Genomic DNA, 18,357 nt, shown 5'->3' on the forward strand with positions numbered 1-18,357 from the left:
TCCTCACCTGAGGGTTGTGAAGCAGAGGTTGGAAGGTCCCAGAGGGACCCAGTTTCGGGAACTGACATAGATCTGTTGATAGGAGGAATCAAATTTTGTTCTGCGCACCTGGGGGGACAAAAGTTGGGGGGGGGGGGGGGGGAAAGATTTTTCAGTGATTTCTACTTATCTTTTGAGGGAGGGTTGGTGTCAGAGGAGGGGGAGTCACTGTATAAAGGTAACAAAAAGCAACCAAGTAGAAATAATGTTTATTCTAAACAGTTCTGAAGCTGAAAGCTAAATAATCTGGGCTAATCTAATGCTATGAGGTGCCTGAAAATAACATTAAAAAAAAATCATTTAACAACATCTGAGATCCCATCCCACCATTCCTAAGGCAATCCCCAAATCAGCAACTGAGCAAACCTGCTGGAGAATGTGTACAGAGGCTCCCAGAAAAATACTTTTGGACCCACACATGCCCAATGTCTGAAGTCAAACAAGCAAATCGATTTTAATGTTTTCGCCAACATCATTAACCCCTTGGACTCCAGCCATTTTTAACTTTTCATCGCTGGTTCTATGGGGAAACCTTCACAGTATTGAAGTACAGAACATGGCTGGGATTAAAACCAGTCCTGGAAAACCAAACACGGAATTTCATATTGTTGGTAAAACATTAACCAAGCAAATATCTCCCCCCCTCCCCGTTGCAAAATGCAGCTGGTAGCTAACAATTTGTTTCCCATGTCCCCTTTTACAACTGCTCCCTTTCTCAGTGATTCTTGCCATCTATCACTAGATGCTGCACTAGATGCTCCACGTCTCACAGTGCTGGTGCTCACACATCCAGCCACCCAGGTTCAATCCTGATGTCCAGTGCCTCCTGCGTGGAGTTTGTATGTTTTCTGTGACCATGTGAGTTTCTCCTGGATGCTCTGGCTTAACTTCACGTGTCAGCTGATAGGCATATTGCGCCTGGTGTGTGTCAGTGGTAGAATCCAGGGATACTTTATGGGAATGTGGGAAGAATAAGTCACAGGGGAAAATAAGTTGGGAATAGGATTGCTCTGTGCACTCACTGGGCCAAAATGGGCTCTGATTTCCAATGAAAAAATGGAAGCCAATTATTGGGCCAGCCTTGGCAGAATATTTAAAATTCATTCCTCCTTGGTTTCAAAAGGAAGCATTAATCAAGCTACAAGTACTGTAATAATGATCAATGAAAATCTGGAAGGCGGCACGGTTGACCTAGCAGCTAGCGCAATGCCTTTACAGTGCCAGCTATCGGGACCGGGGTTGAAATCCCGCGCTGTCTGTGTGTATGTTCTCCCTGCATCTTTATGGGTTTTCCCCGGGGGCTCCGGTTTCCTCTCACTGTTCAAAACTTACCGAGGGTTGTAGGTCAATTGGGTGTAAATTGGGAGGCACGGACTTGTGGATCGAAATGGCTTGTCACCGTGCTGGATGTCTATATTTAAAAATCTATATAACTAAAGCTTACCCAATGAATGTACACAAAATTGGTACCTGAAGACAATTTAGTGTTTTTTTTTAAATTGAGACTTTCATTGTTTGCTTTTTTTTTTAAAAAAAAAATCCTAATTTATAAAGGGCTGTGTTACTTGAGTTGGGGAAATTGAATTGGGAATATGGTGGCATAAGAAGCCAACGACACAGGCAGGTCATGATCAAAATGCAATCTTTACCCATTAGACCCTTTCGTACAATGACACAACAGACATGAGGAGAAGAGTGGGCCATTTAGCCCAAGCCCTGTGAACCAATTAGATACATCATGTTTCCACATACTTATGGATGGATATCTTTGGTTGAAAATGTTCAAAAGTTCAGTCAGCATTAATAACAAACATGTCTCTCATAAAATAATAGTGGTGAAAGTGTGTTCCATATTTCTATTCTCCTCCACACTGAAAAATGTTTCAGAGCTTCATTCCTGAAACCCTGTCTAAATGTAGGCCATAGCCCAGTGTCAGCCTCAAAATTTTAGGAGTTTCTCTCCTTATCAAATCCCCTTTGATCAAAATGTGTCCAACTTTATAAATCCCAGGGAGTTTTTAAAAAAAACATAAATAATTCAATAGACCGAAGCAGCAATTTTTTGGCCTCTCCTCAAAAGCATAATCCTATGAAATGATGTTCTGGAAAATGAACATCCTACTTGATTTACTTGGGCGCCACAGTTCGCGCAGAGGTCAGAGCAACGCTACCTGGGTGGGTTTCCTTCTGGTGCTCCAGTTTCCTCCCACCCTTCAAAATGTATAGGGGTTGTAGGTTAATTGAGGTATTTGGGCGGTGTGGGCTCATGGGCCAGAAGGGCCTGTTACTGGGCTGTATGTCTAAATTAACAAAAAATAAAAATTCTTGCCTACAAACCTATTTTCAGCAATACCTGTAGATGAGAAAAGGTATATGATCTTTCAGATTATCAACTTCCACGTCATCTAAAATCAAGTGCTGCCCAATTTACAGATTTGTTAAAGCATTTTTATTCTTTTAATCAGACTTTCAGTTCCAAACAGTGCAAGGTTGACTATTTTCACAAGAAAACTTGGAGAAAATATTAATTGTCCTATTTTCCTGTTTTTTTGAGAGCCTGATGTCTGAACGAGACATGTGCATCAGCGTGAATCACCACACCGTCAACAGCTTCCAGTAAAGTTTCACTAGAATGGTTTCCTCCAGTCAATGATGTGTCAAAACACCTGTTCCATTACTAATTGGTGAATTAAACTACAATACATAACTGAACAGAAACCAAAATGCTGGAAGTACTGGATCAAGCCATATCTGAAGCATTGTCCATAGAAGTTCATCGATCTGAAATGCCATTTGCACAGATGTTGTCTAACCTAATGAGCATGTCCAGCATTTTCTAATTTTAAACATATTCAGGACATCAAGTCTGCCCCCGCCATTCAATCATGAGCCGATCCATTTCCCCACTACTCAGTCTTCTCCCCTTAACTTTCAATGCCCCAGTTAATCAAGAACTTATCAACCTCTCCCTTAAATACACCCAATGACTTGGCTTCCACAATTACCTGTGGCAACAAATTCCAGATTCACCACCCTCTGTTCAAAGCAGACACCCTTTAATCCCAAAGTTTTGCCCTCTTGTCCTAAACCAGTGTTTCTCAACATTTTTTTCTCCCCACTTGCACACCACCTTAAGTCATCCCATACTAATCACAGAGCACCAATGGCATAAGATGCTCTGTGGTTGGTAAGGTGCTATGTGAGTGGGGAAAAAAGGTTGAGAACCACTTTCTTAGACTCTCCCGATGTGGAAAACAACCTTTCCACATCTTCTCTGTCCACGCTTTCAACATTCAAAATGCTTCAATGAGATTCCCCCCCCCACCCCCCCCCTCACCCGCTATTCTCCTAAATTCCAAAGAGTACAGACCATTTTGATTAATTATAGGTACGACACAAGGAATTTTAAATTTAGACATCCAGTATGGTAACAGGCCATTTTGGCCCATGAGTCTGTGCCACCCAATTTACACCCCATTAACTTCCACCCTGGTATGTTTTGAATGGTGGGAGGAAACTGGAGCACCTGGAGGAAACCCATGCGGGCACAAGGAGGGGGGGAGAATTCAAACACCGGTCCGGTTCCAATCACTGGAGCTGTAAAAGCGTTGCGCTAATCGCTACACCAACTGTGCCACTCTTGATTTAAAGTATGACACAAGTTCAAGTTCCTGACACAATCATTCGTCTTCACTGTAATTAACAATTGTCTAAGTGGCAGCAGTTACCACTGGTAGTTATTTCTCAGCAAAGAATAAAGAAAGTAAATTCATCACCTGGATTTGAGGTTCTGGATCTGCTGAAGGAACAGCACGAGTTGCTGCTGCTGCTGGGGGGTCATGTTCGACTTCTGCTGCAGTGCGCACTGCAAAAGCTGCTGCCGACTAAAAACAAACCGGAGAGGCATTACACAATTTTGTCTTCGATTGTTAGTTACTTTTTTTTGTAGAAGAGGGTATTTTTGAATTCCCCGAAGCTGGCTTCCAGTTTTGGATCATCAAATATTATATGGCCTTTTGGTTGACAAGTAGAGCTTCCTGTGCAAGGGGAATTAACCCCAAATTCTGAAGAACATAATTCGTCTCAAATCAAGGGTACAAAATTACTAGGTACAGGATGCAGTTGCAAATAGATGGCCAACAGATGAAACATTATTAAAACCCTGACCTAATAAAGACGGATATCAAATGAGATCAAAGTTGAAAATGTAGGGAATGTGCATCCACTTCAAGCAAAAGCAATAAAATACAAGAGTAGAGATGTGGTGTTGAGGCTTGAAAGGCACTGGGGAGACCTCACCTGGAGTACAGGGTAGTTTTGGACTCCTCACTTAAGAAAGGATGGAGAGGGTTCAGAGGAGGTTCACAAAGAGGATTCGGTGAATGAAAGGGTTATCATATGAGGAGAGTTTGTCTGTTCTTGGCTTGCACTCGCTGGAATTTAGGAGAATGTGGGCAGGATCTCATTGAAACTTTTTGAACGTTGAAAAGGCATGGACAGAGTAGGTGTTGAAAGGTTGCTTCCTCATGGTGAGAGAGTCCAGGACAAGAGGGCACAACTTCAGGATTGAAGCTTAGAACAGAGATGTAGAGGGATTTCTTTGGCCAGAGGGTGGGGAATCTGTGGTCACAGGCAGTTGTGGAGGGCAGGTCACTAGGTGTATTTAAGGCAGAGCCTGATAGGTTCTTGATTAGTCAGGGCATCAAAGTCTATGGGGAGAAGGCCAGACAATGGGGCTGAGTGGGGAAATGATTGAATTGTGGGGAATCTATGGGCTGAATAGCCTATTTCTGCTCCTACATCTTAAGGTCTTAAAGAACCAAAAGTTAAAAGGGTCACTCATCATCTCAAAATAGAAGTGGACAGACCAATCAGCATTGTGTCTTTATTCTTGACAAATAAATCTGGTGTAAACATTGACAAGGAATCACTACAATTTGATGGATAATAATCCAATGATTTTGTTAACCGCTGTTGGAGCCAGGCTGAATTTCTGAGCTTCAAAACACTGATTTAAGTATTCATCTTAGGGAAGACTTGCCCGTTATCGCCATGCAAAATTCTGCCCCTGACATGGACACATCGAAATTTATATAGCCCTTTGACCACACCAATAAACAAGAGACTAGATAGGAAAACAGTGGTGAGAGGTGAGGCAGCGCAGTGGGGCCTTATCGAAGGGTGGGTAGTGTGGGGGGGGGGGGTGGAAAAATCAACGTTTCCTTAATGTTATCACGTTCATAATCAACGAGCATAAAAGAGAAAGTGAGTGAAACACCAAGGTCTGCAGACGGTGTGATTGTCATAAAAACACACTGAAATGTTGGAACAGCAGCTGGTCTTGCAGTGTCCATAGGAATAGATAGATATAGGGGTCGGAATAGATAGATATAGGGGTCATGGGGGGGAAATTAGAGAGAAATGAACAAGAAGAGGTGGAACTAGATAAATGTGGGGTTTTTCTAAAATTAGTGTGGGGGGGAGAGAAGAAAAAAGTATTGATGTTTATGTTACATCTAAAACTGCTGAGAAAATAGTAACGACTCATTATTTTGATATGATTTGTCAGAGATTCGGCTGAAATGAAGAATCCGAAAGCAAGTGAGTAGGTAGAGTTGGCAGGGAAGGAGAAAGAAAGGCAGAGAGATCGAGGGTAATGTCCAAATGTCCGAGTTCAGCACAATTTGGGCCAATTAACACAAACATCTGGTTTACAAAGCTCAAGCATTTGTGCACCCATTGAACATCAGACAGTCACTGCTTTAAATGAGATGGTGTCACAGGTGGACGGGGTTGTAAAGAGAGCTTTTGGCACATTGGCCTTCATAAATCAAAGTATTGAGTACAGGAGTTGGGATGTGATGGTAAAGATGTACAAGACAGTGGTGAGGTCAAATTTGGAGCATTGTTTGCAGTTTTGGTCATCGAACTACAGGAAAGATATCAATAAAATATAAAGAGTACAGAGAAGATTTACTCAGATGCTGCCCGGACTTCAGGAACTGATTTACAGGTTCAGAAGCACAGAAGAATGAGGGGAGATTTGATAGAGGTATTTAAAATTGTGAGGGAGATAGAGTAAATACAGGTTGGCTTTTTCTAGAGGGTAGCTGAGATACACACCAGAGGACATGGGTTGAGGGTGACAGGGGAAAAGTTTAGGGGGATCATGAGGGGGAACAACTTCACACAGAGAGTGTTGGAGTGTGAAACGAGCTGCCAGCTGAAGTGGTGAATGCGGGCTCAATTTTAACATTTAAGAAGAGTTTGGATAGGAGGAATATGGAGGGCAAGGGACTGCATGTAGGACAGTGCAACTATGTTGTACAGGTACACAATCCTTTATCCAGAACCCTTGGGGGACAGTGTGTTCCGAATTTCAGATTTTTCCAGATTTCAGAACAAAAGCCAGTTGCCCCAGATTTAAGCCCACCCGAATTGTGCTGCCGAATCCACCCCCTTCCAGTTGCGCTGGCGTCTCTCCCACCCCCCCACCCCCAGAATCGCGCTGCCATCTCTCTCCCCCGTCTCTCCCCCACCCCCCCACCCAACCTAGTTGCGCTGCTCTCTCTCTCTCTCTCTCTCTCTCTGCTGTATCAGCATCAGGAAAAAAATGCCGGTGTTTGGAGCTTTTTGGATTTTAGATGTCCAGATAAAGGACTGTGTACCTGTATAGTTTGACACAGACTAGAAGGTTCGAAGGGCCTGTTTCTGCACTGTGATGTTCTATGAGTGGAATTTGAAGGAACCATGTTTGTGTGACTGTTTGACATTGCATGCTGATTGAAAGGTCTCTGTGTCCCCTGCAGCTATGGAGTGGGAGGTCTTTACCTGTTAATCAGTTGTAGAAACTGCTGGTACTGAAGCTGATGATACAGGGCGGCTGCCAACTCTCGCTGCTTTTTCAGTCTCCCTTGGTCCATGTCACCCTATCAAGACCAAACAAACTCCACTTGAAAAAAAATAAATCTGAACCCTCTTACTCTCAAATAAACATGTGCAATTCTGCAAATAGACTGCTTGGACACCCCGATGTATATGTTTAACTGCAGGCAAATACTAATACTGGTTAATTTTGTGAGATACCTGTGAAATGCAGATAGGGAAAAAAATAAAATAAAAAACCAAATGATAATACATTTTAAAAAGTCCCTGTTATAAATTATCATCAATTTAACTTTGAGGGAGTAATTAGGTTTCACATTGACCTTATGGAGTGACGTTCTAATGTGGGAGGGAAAGAAAGTGCATTTCTTTTGACTACTAAGTTTGAAAGTGAACTTGGTATAACCCACTGATGCACACACCTCATCCAAGTCAGCAATTATGCAATCAATTCTTTGACTAAAAACAGAGGAGTGTGTCAAATTTTTAATTCTAGTCTCAGGTAATATGGGTAGTCACAAGCTGACCATTTAGTTTACAGCCAGCATGCACCTCCTACCTGCTGACAAGGATGCAGTTTCAGTAGGGGTATGAGAAAATTACAATTCCACTTGTCCACTCCCTCGGCTGCTTGATTACAGAATAAGGAACAAACTGCTCAGTAAGGGTAGATATGGATCCTAAAACAACCAATCCTTCAGCTCCTAGTGGGAAAAATGCATTTGTCAAGCAACAACCTGGAATGACAAATGACTGAAAGCCAATGGTTAAGGAATTAACTATAATTTTGCAGGAATCAAAAACGGGCATTCTTTTCAAGAGGAATAGAATTGAAGAGCAGGTATGTGTTGAGGCTTTATAAGGCTCTCGTGAGACCTCATATGGAGGAATGTGAGCAGTTTTGGGCTCCTCGTTTAAGAAAAGATGTACTGATGTTGGAGAGTGTTCAGAGGAGGTTCACATGGATGATTCTAGGAATGAAGGGGTCATCATACGACGAGCGTTTGTCAGCTCTTGACCTGTACTCGTTGGAATTTAGGAGAACGAGGGGGTATCTCACTGAAACATTTTGAATGTCGAAAGGTGTGTACAGAGTAGATGTAGAAAGGTTGCTTCCCCGCGGTGGGAGAGTCCAGGACAAGAGGGCACAACTTCAGGATCGAAGGGCATCCTCTTAGAACAGAGATGTGGAGGGATTTCTTTAGCCAGAGGGTGGTGAATCTGTTGAATTTGTTGCCACTAGTAGATGTGGAGGCCAGATCATTGGATGTATTTAAGGAAGAGAATGATAGATTCTTGATTAGCCAGGGCATTGAAGGTTATGGGGAGAAGCCAGTGCAGTGGGGGAGAATGGGAAAATGGATAGGTTCATGATTGAATGGCATGGCAGACTCGATGAGCTGAATAGGAGTTAAACATGAAAGTCTGCAGACACCATGAGTGAAGTAAAAACACAATGCTGGAGAAACTCAGCAGGTAAAACAGAGCATTTTATATAGGAAAGATAAAGATACAAACAAACATTTCGGGCCTGAGCCCTTCATCGCGGTTGGCTGAAATTGCCTATTTCTGCCTCGTTTAGTTTTGAGTACACGACAGAAAAAGAGAATGACTATACAATCCTCTGTAGAAGGGGTTGACCACGCTAATCACTCTCTCATTGCAAGGGTACAATGGGAGGACAGCTTGCTTTGCAAGTGCTACCAAGAGCATCAGTGAACAGGTCAAGAAACCGCAGATGATCTGAACTTTCAATAAACTAGGGAAATGTGCATAAAACAAGGAATTAAAAATAGGAACTTTCAAAACATTGATCACACCAACTGTCAACCCTGGAAAGGTCGCAGAAGAGTCTATAAAAATTATCAAAGAGAATATTTGTAACTCTGCGTTCCATTTTATTACTATCTTTTTTTTCTGTATTGCAGAGTTAATATTTCTTTCTTTGTTTGTATATCTCTCTCTTCTCTGGGCATCTTTTTCTTGATTCCAGTTTGCACTACCGGTAAGTAGAAATTCTGCCTGGAGAGCAGGAAAAATAAAGAGCCCCACAGTAAGCAATGAAGGAACTTAGCTGGTCTCGCAGCGGCTATAGGAGGCAAAGATATAGAACCGACAATTTGGGCCTCCTTTGGTACAAGCAAAAAGCAGACAGGCGCCTCAATAAGGTAGAGAAAGGAGGAAGAATGAGAGGCAGAGGAAAGGTGAGAATGATTTTAGTTCTGTGAAAAGAGGAAAAGAGAGGGGGATACTAGTAGCCCCTTTTATATAGCCTCTTCAAGGCAGGAATATTGCGCCTTTATTGTGCCACGTCATTCTGTATAAAAGGTATGAATGCGGAATGGGAGGGGGGGGGGTGTAATTGTGGACCTGCCTTTAAACCGGCATGGAGGTAGCCTCTTTTGCTTCCAGAATGCCAGCATCCTTTGTAATATAACATACTGGGTCAGCATTATGCTGGTGTTGTTTGGTTCAGCGTGAAAAAGCAAAGCCGGCTTAATGATGGGTCTTCTTTCCACCAATCTGGAGAGCAGGAAAAAAAATTTCAGGGTTGTATGTGAGGTCATGTATGTACCTGAAATCTGAAATTTCTAATGCAGTCTGCTTTGTCAGAAAGGCTGGCTGAGACTTGATGTGGTTTGAAGGCCAGTGAGCCAAAGCTCTACAATCAGTAGATACTGTAGTTCATCACAACTTCATAGTAAGGAACTGCTTACTTTGTTTTCATTAAAACTCTGCTGAAAGAGCAATCTTCATCCCAACCTACCCAAGCAAAAGCATCCTTAGATTGACAGCAACTTCTCTACAGCACACCATTGCCTGCTCAAACAGTGCAGGCATCGTAGGCATGTTGGAATCCACCACAGCCAGAAAGTTCATTTAAAAAATCCTCGAATTTCAGGGCACACTGACATCAATCAAGCTAGAGAATATTTAATTTTGCACTCATGTTTCCTTATTTAAGAATTCGAGAGCAGAGCAGCAGAGGAAAAGCAAATGCCTGGTTAATTCCCTACATCTGTCAGGTTTGGGTAGGGTACATATAAAACTCCACATAGTAAAACACAAAAGTCTGCAGACAGTGTGGTTGAGGTAAAACATAAGGCTGGAGAAAATTCAGCAGGTCAAACAGTGTCCTTTATGTAACAAAGGTAAAGATACAGAACCAATGTTTCTGGCTTGAGTCCTTCATCAAGGTATGTCTCAATGAAAGGTTCAAACTAGAAATGTTGGTTATGTATATTTACTATAGAAAGCACACTGTTTGATGTGCTGAGTTTCTCCAACATGGTTTTTATATATAACCCCAAACGTTCAGGTGTGGGGTGGGTTGCGTCGTGCAACAACAGCAACAAACGGGACCAAAACAAATCATGGCAAAGTGTCAGAGTAAGATTTTGCATCCCAGAGACGCACGAAAATGATGAAGCCCAGAGAAAGGTGACAGGGTCACTTACCAGCAATGGTGGTGGGGACGGTCCCGGAGCAAAAGGCACCCGTCCCCACATTTTTATCACGTCTCCCAGAGGCTGGAAACCTTCATCACAACCCCGTTTAACCAGCAGGGACATGGGGAAGTATCCAGCCTGGAACCAGTCAGCCATTTCCTGCGTCGTGAATGGGCCTTGAAAAACAATTAGTATTGAGAAATAATTTTCAGCCTCTGGATCCCTGGTAAAATGCAACTAACTGGAAAAGAAACAAGCAATCCTTCCTCAGCCCTACCCCAAGACTCAGCGTTTAGCTTGTAGACTTTAAGAGCAGGAAACCAGTCCTCATCAAAGGGGTCAGCAATGGAGGGGTTGGAACCAGAATTTATGGACATAAACCCATCGTGAAATTCGTTGTTTTGTGACAGCAACTATAGATGCAAATATTGCTTTAAATTACACATTGTAAAAGTAAGTTAGTGACAGAGAAGAAGAAGTGAGGCCGTTTCTGGGGTTCATTGTCCGTTCAGAAATCTGATGGCGGAGGGGGAAGAAGTCGTTTTTGCGTATCCTTCACAAGAACTTGAAATTCCTGGATGTCAACATCTCCGAAGGTCTGTCCTGGGGCTCCCATGTCGATGCAATCACAAAGGCGGCTTGCTAGCGGCTATACTTCATGAGGAGTTTGAGGAGATTTGATAGGTCACCAAATACTCTTGCAAATTTCTACAAGTGTACCGTGGAGAACGTTCTGACTTGTTACACCACTTGTCTGGTACAGAGATGCCAATGCACAGGACAGGAAAAGGCTACAGAGAGTTGTGAACCCAGCCAATGCCATCGCGGGCACCAGACCACTTCATCGAGGACATCTACAAGAGGCAGTGTCTTTTAAAAAAAAGCAGCCTCGATCCTCAAGAATCCCCAACACCCAGGCCATGTCCTCTTCCCTCTGCTACTATCTGGAAGGAGGTATAGGAGCTTGAAGATAAACTCCCAACTGTAATTAAACAGCTTGTTCCCCTCCACCATCAGATTTCTGAATGGACAATGAACCCCAGACATGGTCATGCTTTCTCTTCATTTGCACTAATTTAATTTGTTTTTTTTTAAAAAATGTAATTTCTAGTAATATTTACATCTGTAATGCTGCTGCTAAAAACAAATTTTGTGACAATAAATTCTGAAATCATTCTGGGATTATTGTTATCCTATGTGTCATGAATGCAAACAAATCCAGAACTTGGGAATGGGGTGGAATGAAAATTGCAGATTTCCATTCCCCAATCTCAAAGGACGAAACTCAAACTTGTTTCATATACTCATCTGCCTTTCTGAGACTGGATAGCAAACAAGTGCATGGATCACACTTGACCTCCTTTATATTTTGTCCCATATACTGATGAATAAGGCTGCGTATCTTGAGCAAGATCATTTCACTCAGCATGAACAAAATTGCATGAGACTTCCTGCATGTCACATGCTACAGTAAGAGGTGGTCAATGGAAATCAGAGGAAGGGGTCTAAACTGAACTGCAGCCGATCCGCAAGCAACAGGCTGATGAATAGGACATCCAGTCTCCTTAAATACCACACTTCAGGTATTCTGTCTAAACTCGTGGTGTGATGTGGATATTTGGAGTTTCGGTTGTTCCTGTGTGAATGGCCACTCAAGGAATGTAGGGAGACACTTCAGAATGAAAAAAATTACACAAGTCCCATCACGCTTTTTTGTTTTCACTAATTAAAGGTCTGGCTCAATTCTCAGACCACATCAATAGTTTCCTATTATCTACCATACTGAACATCAAATAGATTTGTCCTTAATCTCTTAAGTTTTTGGAAATTCAACCTTTATTTCTAGAACTCCCTTTGCTTCCACTTAATTGTAATGTTTGCAATCAGACACCTGACTGCTGGGGGCTCAGCTTACCCTGAATCTCTCCTTGTGGATCTTTGTAGAACCACTTCATGGCTGCCTCGTGTGAGAGTGGCAAGGCAGCAGCAGCAGCTCGACTCCTCTGGTCCTGCATCATTTCTACAAACCGCTCATCGTCTAGCGAGTTGTCATGCAGAGATGCAACCATTTTTTCAGCTTCCTGCAACACAGAAGAAAAATGTGATACTTATGTCGATTTTGGCATAGCATTAACTGGAAGTCTAGAAACCAAAAGCTTGAAAATGGGTATAATCTGAATAACTTTTCATAACCCACAGATTTAAATGAATTTAGGAATGTGGATCGCATTATTTGTGAACTGTCCATTTTAAAATTCAGTCCAAATCTTCATATTTTGGCAAATACACTTCATCCACAAGCAAATGAACTGAACAGAAATGTTAGAAATCTTGTAGTGTCATCTATAATAAAGCTGACAGCAAATGCAACACAAGTTAAACCGCAGAAAGCCACTTTAAAATAAAGTTGGGGGCAAAATAAATTGCAACCATAGCCAGAAGAAGAGGTTGAGATTAAAGTTCAAATTCAAGTGTATTGTCCAAGTACAGATACAAGCACGTGATTCTTTTTCCTGCGGGACAGGTAGATTTTTATGGTTTAGTTAGAATGATCAAAGCCAAGAATTATTCCCACAGAATACACGCCCCCCAACGCTACCTGCTCAAAACGTTTCATTCCTTCGTCGTCATCGTTATCTGCTGGGATGAATTCAGCAGCGGTGCCAGGATATGGAGGAGAAGAGGAAGGGGAAGAGGATGATAAAGTCGAGACCGTGGCTGGACTCAGCTGAGCAGGCTGGCCCAAATTCACAGCTTCTGCATGGAAGCAAACGGAACAGAGAGTTAAGAGTAGCGATAATCACCTTATAAAACAACTATTGAAGTCCTTTATACCAGCCATATCCGCCCCCCACCCCCACACACCCAACCCGCCCTTGGAGTCTGCTCAAAATTTACAGGCACCCTTCCCCGTGAAGCAGCCATGTTTTGGCTTTTACTTAAATGTAGTGAAACAAAAGTCTACAGACGCTGTGACTGGTAAAAACACCAAAGTGCTGGAGGAGCTCAGGGACAAAACGTCGGTTAATAGAACTTTACCCCCTGTAGATGCTGCGAGTCCGGCTGCATTTCCCCAGTATTTGTGTGTGCCTTTACTGAAATGTGCTGTGTCCACCCTCCTCCCCTCAACAAAAACCTCCCTCACTGTTGAGAATGGCTGCTTTATACAAACAATTTCAAGTTTGCTTCAAAGCAGGATCACCTGGACCATATTCTGGGTAGGAACCACACTCCAGTACCCAAGTACAGTAGAATCTCCGTTATCAAGAAATCAATCAAATGGAAACACAAACAACTGGCAAAAAAATGTGAGGAAATAAATTTAAAGTATATAAGAATAAATAAAATTTTAAATAAAAATTTAAAATTGTAAAAGTAAATGTTCTCCAAAGTAACACACAACCCCTTGGTGAAGAAGGGAGCAAATATTCAGCAGTGCAGTGGCCTGGTCGTGCCCCATCTGCAGCAGCTGCTTGAATAAAATGGAAGCGCCCACTGGGGCAACTTTCCCAAAATGTCTCCCTGCCTCATAAGAGTCTTTATTAGTATTAGGTATATTAAAAAGGCTTTATCTGCAAACTTGTGAGAAGCGCAGGTTAATTATGATGGTGACATGGTTAGTGCAATGCTGTCACAGTGCAGAAACCAGGATTCAAATTTAAATTTTGTAAGTTACAGGAAAAGTGAACTTTACAAAATTAAATACTACAACACTGATTTTTTAAAAAATCAAATTACTTTATATTTTGCAGTCTTTTAAACTGTTTATTCTTCATGCAGGTATATTAGCTAGGCATTGTAAGGGTGTGCCTCAGTCAACCAGAAAATTCACACATGTGGTATCGCAATCCCCATAGGAGCTGGATAATGGGGATTCTACTGTATTCTGTAAGAGTGACTGTTCTGCTAAAGTATTTAATTGGATGTAAAGTTCTTTGGGTCATTTTGTTCTGATTGTGTAGTTCTGGCAAGCCTTGCCTTGTTATCAGGACTAGAAGCAGTGGAAAAGTCTGACATTTATAACATTCAATCTGATTGCTTCAAAGCATTTTTCACTCCAAGTACTTCAAGAATTGTTGCGACTGCAACATCGGCAAAATGGGTCAATTTTCTGACACTGCAGTGGAAAGTGGGCCAAGTGAAAATGCAGACTAGTCACACCACACTCCAGGGCAGAACCCCAAATATCTAGATCAATTAAACGTAATGAGTTTCTCAAGAGGAATGAAGTATTACACCACACATTACTTTATATAAACATTCTGTGGGACATTAGAGATTGTTGTGAATAATGTCTGGATTAGTCAAGCAGAAGAATATTGTAGCCCCGCGGGAGGTAAAGGTTTAACACCGATACCAATTTTAAAATCTGCAAGAACACAAACATTTGTTTCCAACGTTATGCCTTTTGTAGTTCTTTCTCCGAATTGGTTAGCAATATTTTTATTAGATGGTTTTATCTATCATAATCAATTAACATACAGGTCCATTCAAAGCATGGGATGACAAATCTAACTGAACTAAATCCTATAGATGAGATAACAAGGGGCGGCACTGTTATTGAAATGTTTTTACAGGGACAGTGACTCAGGTTCGAATCCAGCGCTGTGTGAGAGGAGTTTGTATGTTCTCCCCGTGTCTGCATGGATCTCCTCTGAGTGCTTCGGATTCCTCCCACCTTTCAAAATGTACAGGAGTTAGGTTAATTGGGATATTTGGGTGGCAGAGACTCATAGGTTAAAAGGGTCTGCTGCCATGCTGCATGTCAAAATTAAATAATTTTAAGTGAACTTGGACAGTGCGTACGTATGACTAATGATGAGATTTCCGTACCATCAGCAGGCTTGCTGTGAGCTTGGGTGTCTGACACAGACTCAGTCAGCTCTGTCTCGGCCCGATGTACAACAGCCTCACATTCTTCAGATACCGGAAGGAACACCTCCTGGGGCTGCGAATCTGACGGGGAGGAAGATGAGCATGATGGAGAGATCTTACCGTTGTACGCTTCCGTCGGCAGATCTGTTCTCTCTGCATTGGATAAAAAGGTTACTCAGGTTAAAACAATCAAGAAATGACGTGTTATATTTACATAATGAATGTGCAAAAGCTAATATGGGGAGTTACAGATTATTAAACAATTTAGTATCGCCTATATTCATTTGCATGCTCAAGGACAATGAGGATGCCCCAAATGTTTTGCTAGCTCAAAGTAAAGAATGGGCTCTGGATCACAAATGATTCCTGTGGGAAGAAGCAGGAGTGAGCCAGTACCTCAGGGCTGTGCTCAGCCCACTCCTGTTCGTGTGACTGACCCCCAACTGCATCAACAGATCCAGCTCCAATAGTGTTATCAAGTTTGCAGATGACGCAACAGCAACAACAAAGACCAGGAATGACCACACTTCATTCCACATTCATAGCTCGTAGCTCGGGAGTGGAGAGTAGAGAGCACCAAGTTCCTTGGAGTCCACTTAAGAAGTGACCTATCATGGACACACATCATCTCCTCCCTTGTCGGGAAGACGCAGCACTGACTGTACTTCCTGAAAGACTGAAGTGGGCAAGGCTACCGGCCACCAACTTCCATATGAGTTCTATCAAGAGCGTCTTGGCCGGTTGCATCACAGTGTGGGTACAGTGGCTGTACAGAACTGGATCAGAGGTCAATCCACAGGACCATAAGAGTGGCAGACCAGATCACTGAGGTCTCCCTCCCACCCATCAAAGTGATATCCAGGATCGTTGAGGGTCCCTTCCACCCCAGCTGCTTCAGTTGGGGAAGAGATACAAGAGTATGCATATTGGTCCTGCGCATGTATTATTTGGATTGAGGGTTATGTCAGGTTGTGCATCTGTAGAGTTTGCATCGAGGACCAGAAAACGTTTCTTTGGGTTGTACTTGTGCAAGTAGAGGATAATAAACCTGAACAACATTGTACTGAGTGGCCAAATGGAAAAATAAATGGCCTTCTGGACAAGGAACCTCCCTACCAACTTGCTCTCCAATGGGGCAAAAACACAGAAATGCTGGAGGAACTTTGGTTTTGCAGCATCTATCACAGTGTCTGTAGACTTTCATGCTTCACTCCAATTCATTTTTATTTATTTAGACATACAGCACGGTAACGGGCTTTTTTGGCCCACAGGCCTGTGCCGCCCAATTGACATACAACTCCTGGCATGTTTCGAACAGTGGGAGGAAACCAGAGTCGGGGAGAATGAACAAAATCCTTACAGACAGCATGGAATTTGAACCACTACGCCAGCCGTGCCATCCATAATATGGTAGTCAAAGTGGGCTCAGGAACAAAATTAAAAATGCACAAGTAATGGAGATTTAAAACAAGGCAGCACTGCTAGGAGCAGGAAACCATGCACTGACAATACGTGACATGACGATCCAGCAGATTATCAGAGTGCATGACAAATTGCTCATGTACGCCAAGCAGTCGCTGCTATATATCACTTCAATTCCAGGGAGCCCTATTTTCTATTCCTCATCTTTCTTTCACTTGGAGGCACAAGATCACCCTTAACTGGATGAGCATGATGCCCACAGAAGTACCCCCTTCCCAAAATGTATTTTTGTGTACTCATGCAAAGGTATGGAATTCACCAAGTGCAAAAACTTTTTCTCTTAATAAATCAGATGAACTTTTGGCCACGAGCTGCCCAAACACCCCAATTAATCCACAGCTGCACCATACGTTTTGAAACGTGGGAGGAAATAGCAGGACCTGGAGAAAATCCATGCGCACACTTGGAGAATGTACAAACTCCTCACAGCCAGCGCCAGATTTGAACCCGATTCACTGGCGCTGTAACACCATTGTGCTCACTGCTACGCTAACTGCGCAGTCCCAGTGTTGGAAAATGTTGGAAACACTTCAGCAGTAATTGCAGATGTTTGAAATTCTGGGTCCACAGTCTGATCCAAGTATATTAGCATTTTATGATATATCAAATTTTCAGCATCTCTGCCTTTTTGATGTTCAAAACATTTTTGGTGTTTGCTATACAACCGCTTGGCAATAGCATGGAGGTCAGTTACCTGCATCACCATTTTCCGTCCGATCAGATTCCTTGTAGAATTCCATATCATATTCGTTTTCTGGACGCTCGTCCAATTCATCCACTCCTCTGAACTCCAGCTCCTGCTCTTCAGGAATTGGCTCCTTGGAACCTTTCTGTTTAAAACATCAATTTATGAAACATTAAAGTTTAAAATCTTATTCATAGCACAGTAGGAGCCGATTCTTGCCATTTAAATCTGTACCGCCCAATTACTCCCAATTTAACTTATTTTGAAGGGTGGGAGGATCCCCATGCAGACACAGGGAGTACTTGCAGACAGCGTGGATTCGAACTCCGGTCACCATGACGCTAACCGTTTTGGGAACCAAAAACTACGGAACTGAAGAGGATCACAAAAAGGAGTTTCTTCACATTGAGCATGCAGAGTACTCAACCCAATGAGTCTATGCATCTTCAGAGAAGACCATAAGACATAGGAGCCGAACCCATCGAGTCTTCACCATTAAATCATGAGCTGATACATTTGTCCATTCATCCCCAATGCCTGGCCTTCACCCTATAACCTTTGATGCCCTGGCTAATCAAGAACCCATCAACCTCTGCCTTAAATATACTTAGTGACCCGGCCTCCACATCAACCTGTGGCAACAAATTCCACAGATTTACCACCCTATGGCTGAATAAATTCTTATGCATCTGTTCTAAGTGGATGCCTTTCAATATTGAAGTTGGGCCCTCTTGTCCTAGACCAGGGGTGTCAAACTCAAATTCACGGAGGGCCAAAATTAAAAACTTGGACTAAGTCGAGGGCCGAACTAAATATTTATTGAAAATTTTCAACAACATCTGCATGTTTTCTCTTCTTTCAACATATGTAATGTTAAACTTTAGGATATAACTTTAGGAGGATAATGTTACAGGTCAGGAGTTGGTAGCTCAAGTTCATCCT

General features: G+C 42.5%; 1 protein-coding gene across 10 annotated transcripts in view; it reads right to left on the bottom strand.

Annotated features, from left to right (window-relative positions):
- Positions 1-18,357, bottom strand: part of LOC138754900 (GRB10-interacting GYF protein 2-like) — a 128,264-nt gene that overhangs the window by 31,047 nt on the left and 78,860 nt on the right. For all 10 annotated transcript variants that reach the window (XM_069919878.1, XM_069919876.1, XM_069919875.1 and 7 more), the window contains 8 exons: positions 17,425-17,560; positions 15,207-15,401; positions 12,973-13,130; positions 12,289-12,454; positions 10,383-10,549; positions 6,871-6,968; positions 3,816-3,923; positions 8-108 (listed from right to left, as the gene is read on the bottom strand). In XM_069919878.1, the coding sequence (XP_069775979.1) occupies positions 8-108; positions 3,816-3,923; positions 6,871-6,968; positions 10,383-10,549; positions 12,289-12,454; positions 12,973-13,130; positions 15,207-15,401; positions 17,425-17,560 (1,129 nt within the window). The remainder of the gene's footprint in view (positions 1-7; positions 109-3,815; positions 3,924-6,870; positions 6,969-10,382; positions 10,550-12,288; positions 12,455-12,972; positions 13,131-15,206; positions 15,402-17,424; positions 17,561-18,357) is intronic.

This window comes from Narcine bancroftii, chromosome 2 (assembly GCF_036971445.1).
Source record: "Narcine bancroftii isolate sNarBan1 chromosome 2, sNarBan1.hap1, whole genome shotgun sequence".
In the NCBI taxonomy this organism is placed as follows: Eukaryota; Metazoa; Chordata; class Chondrichthyes; order Torpediniformes; family Narcinidae; genus Narcine; species Narcine bancroftii.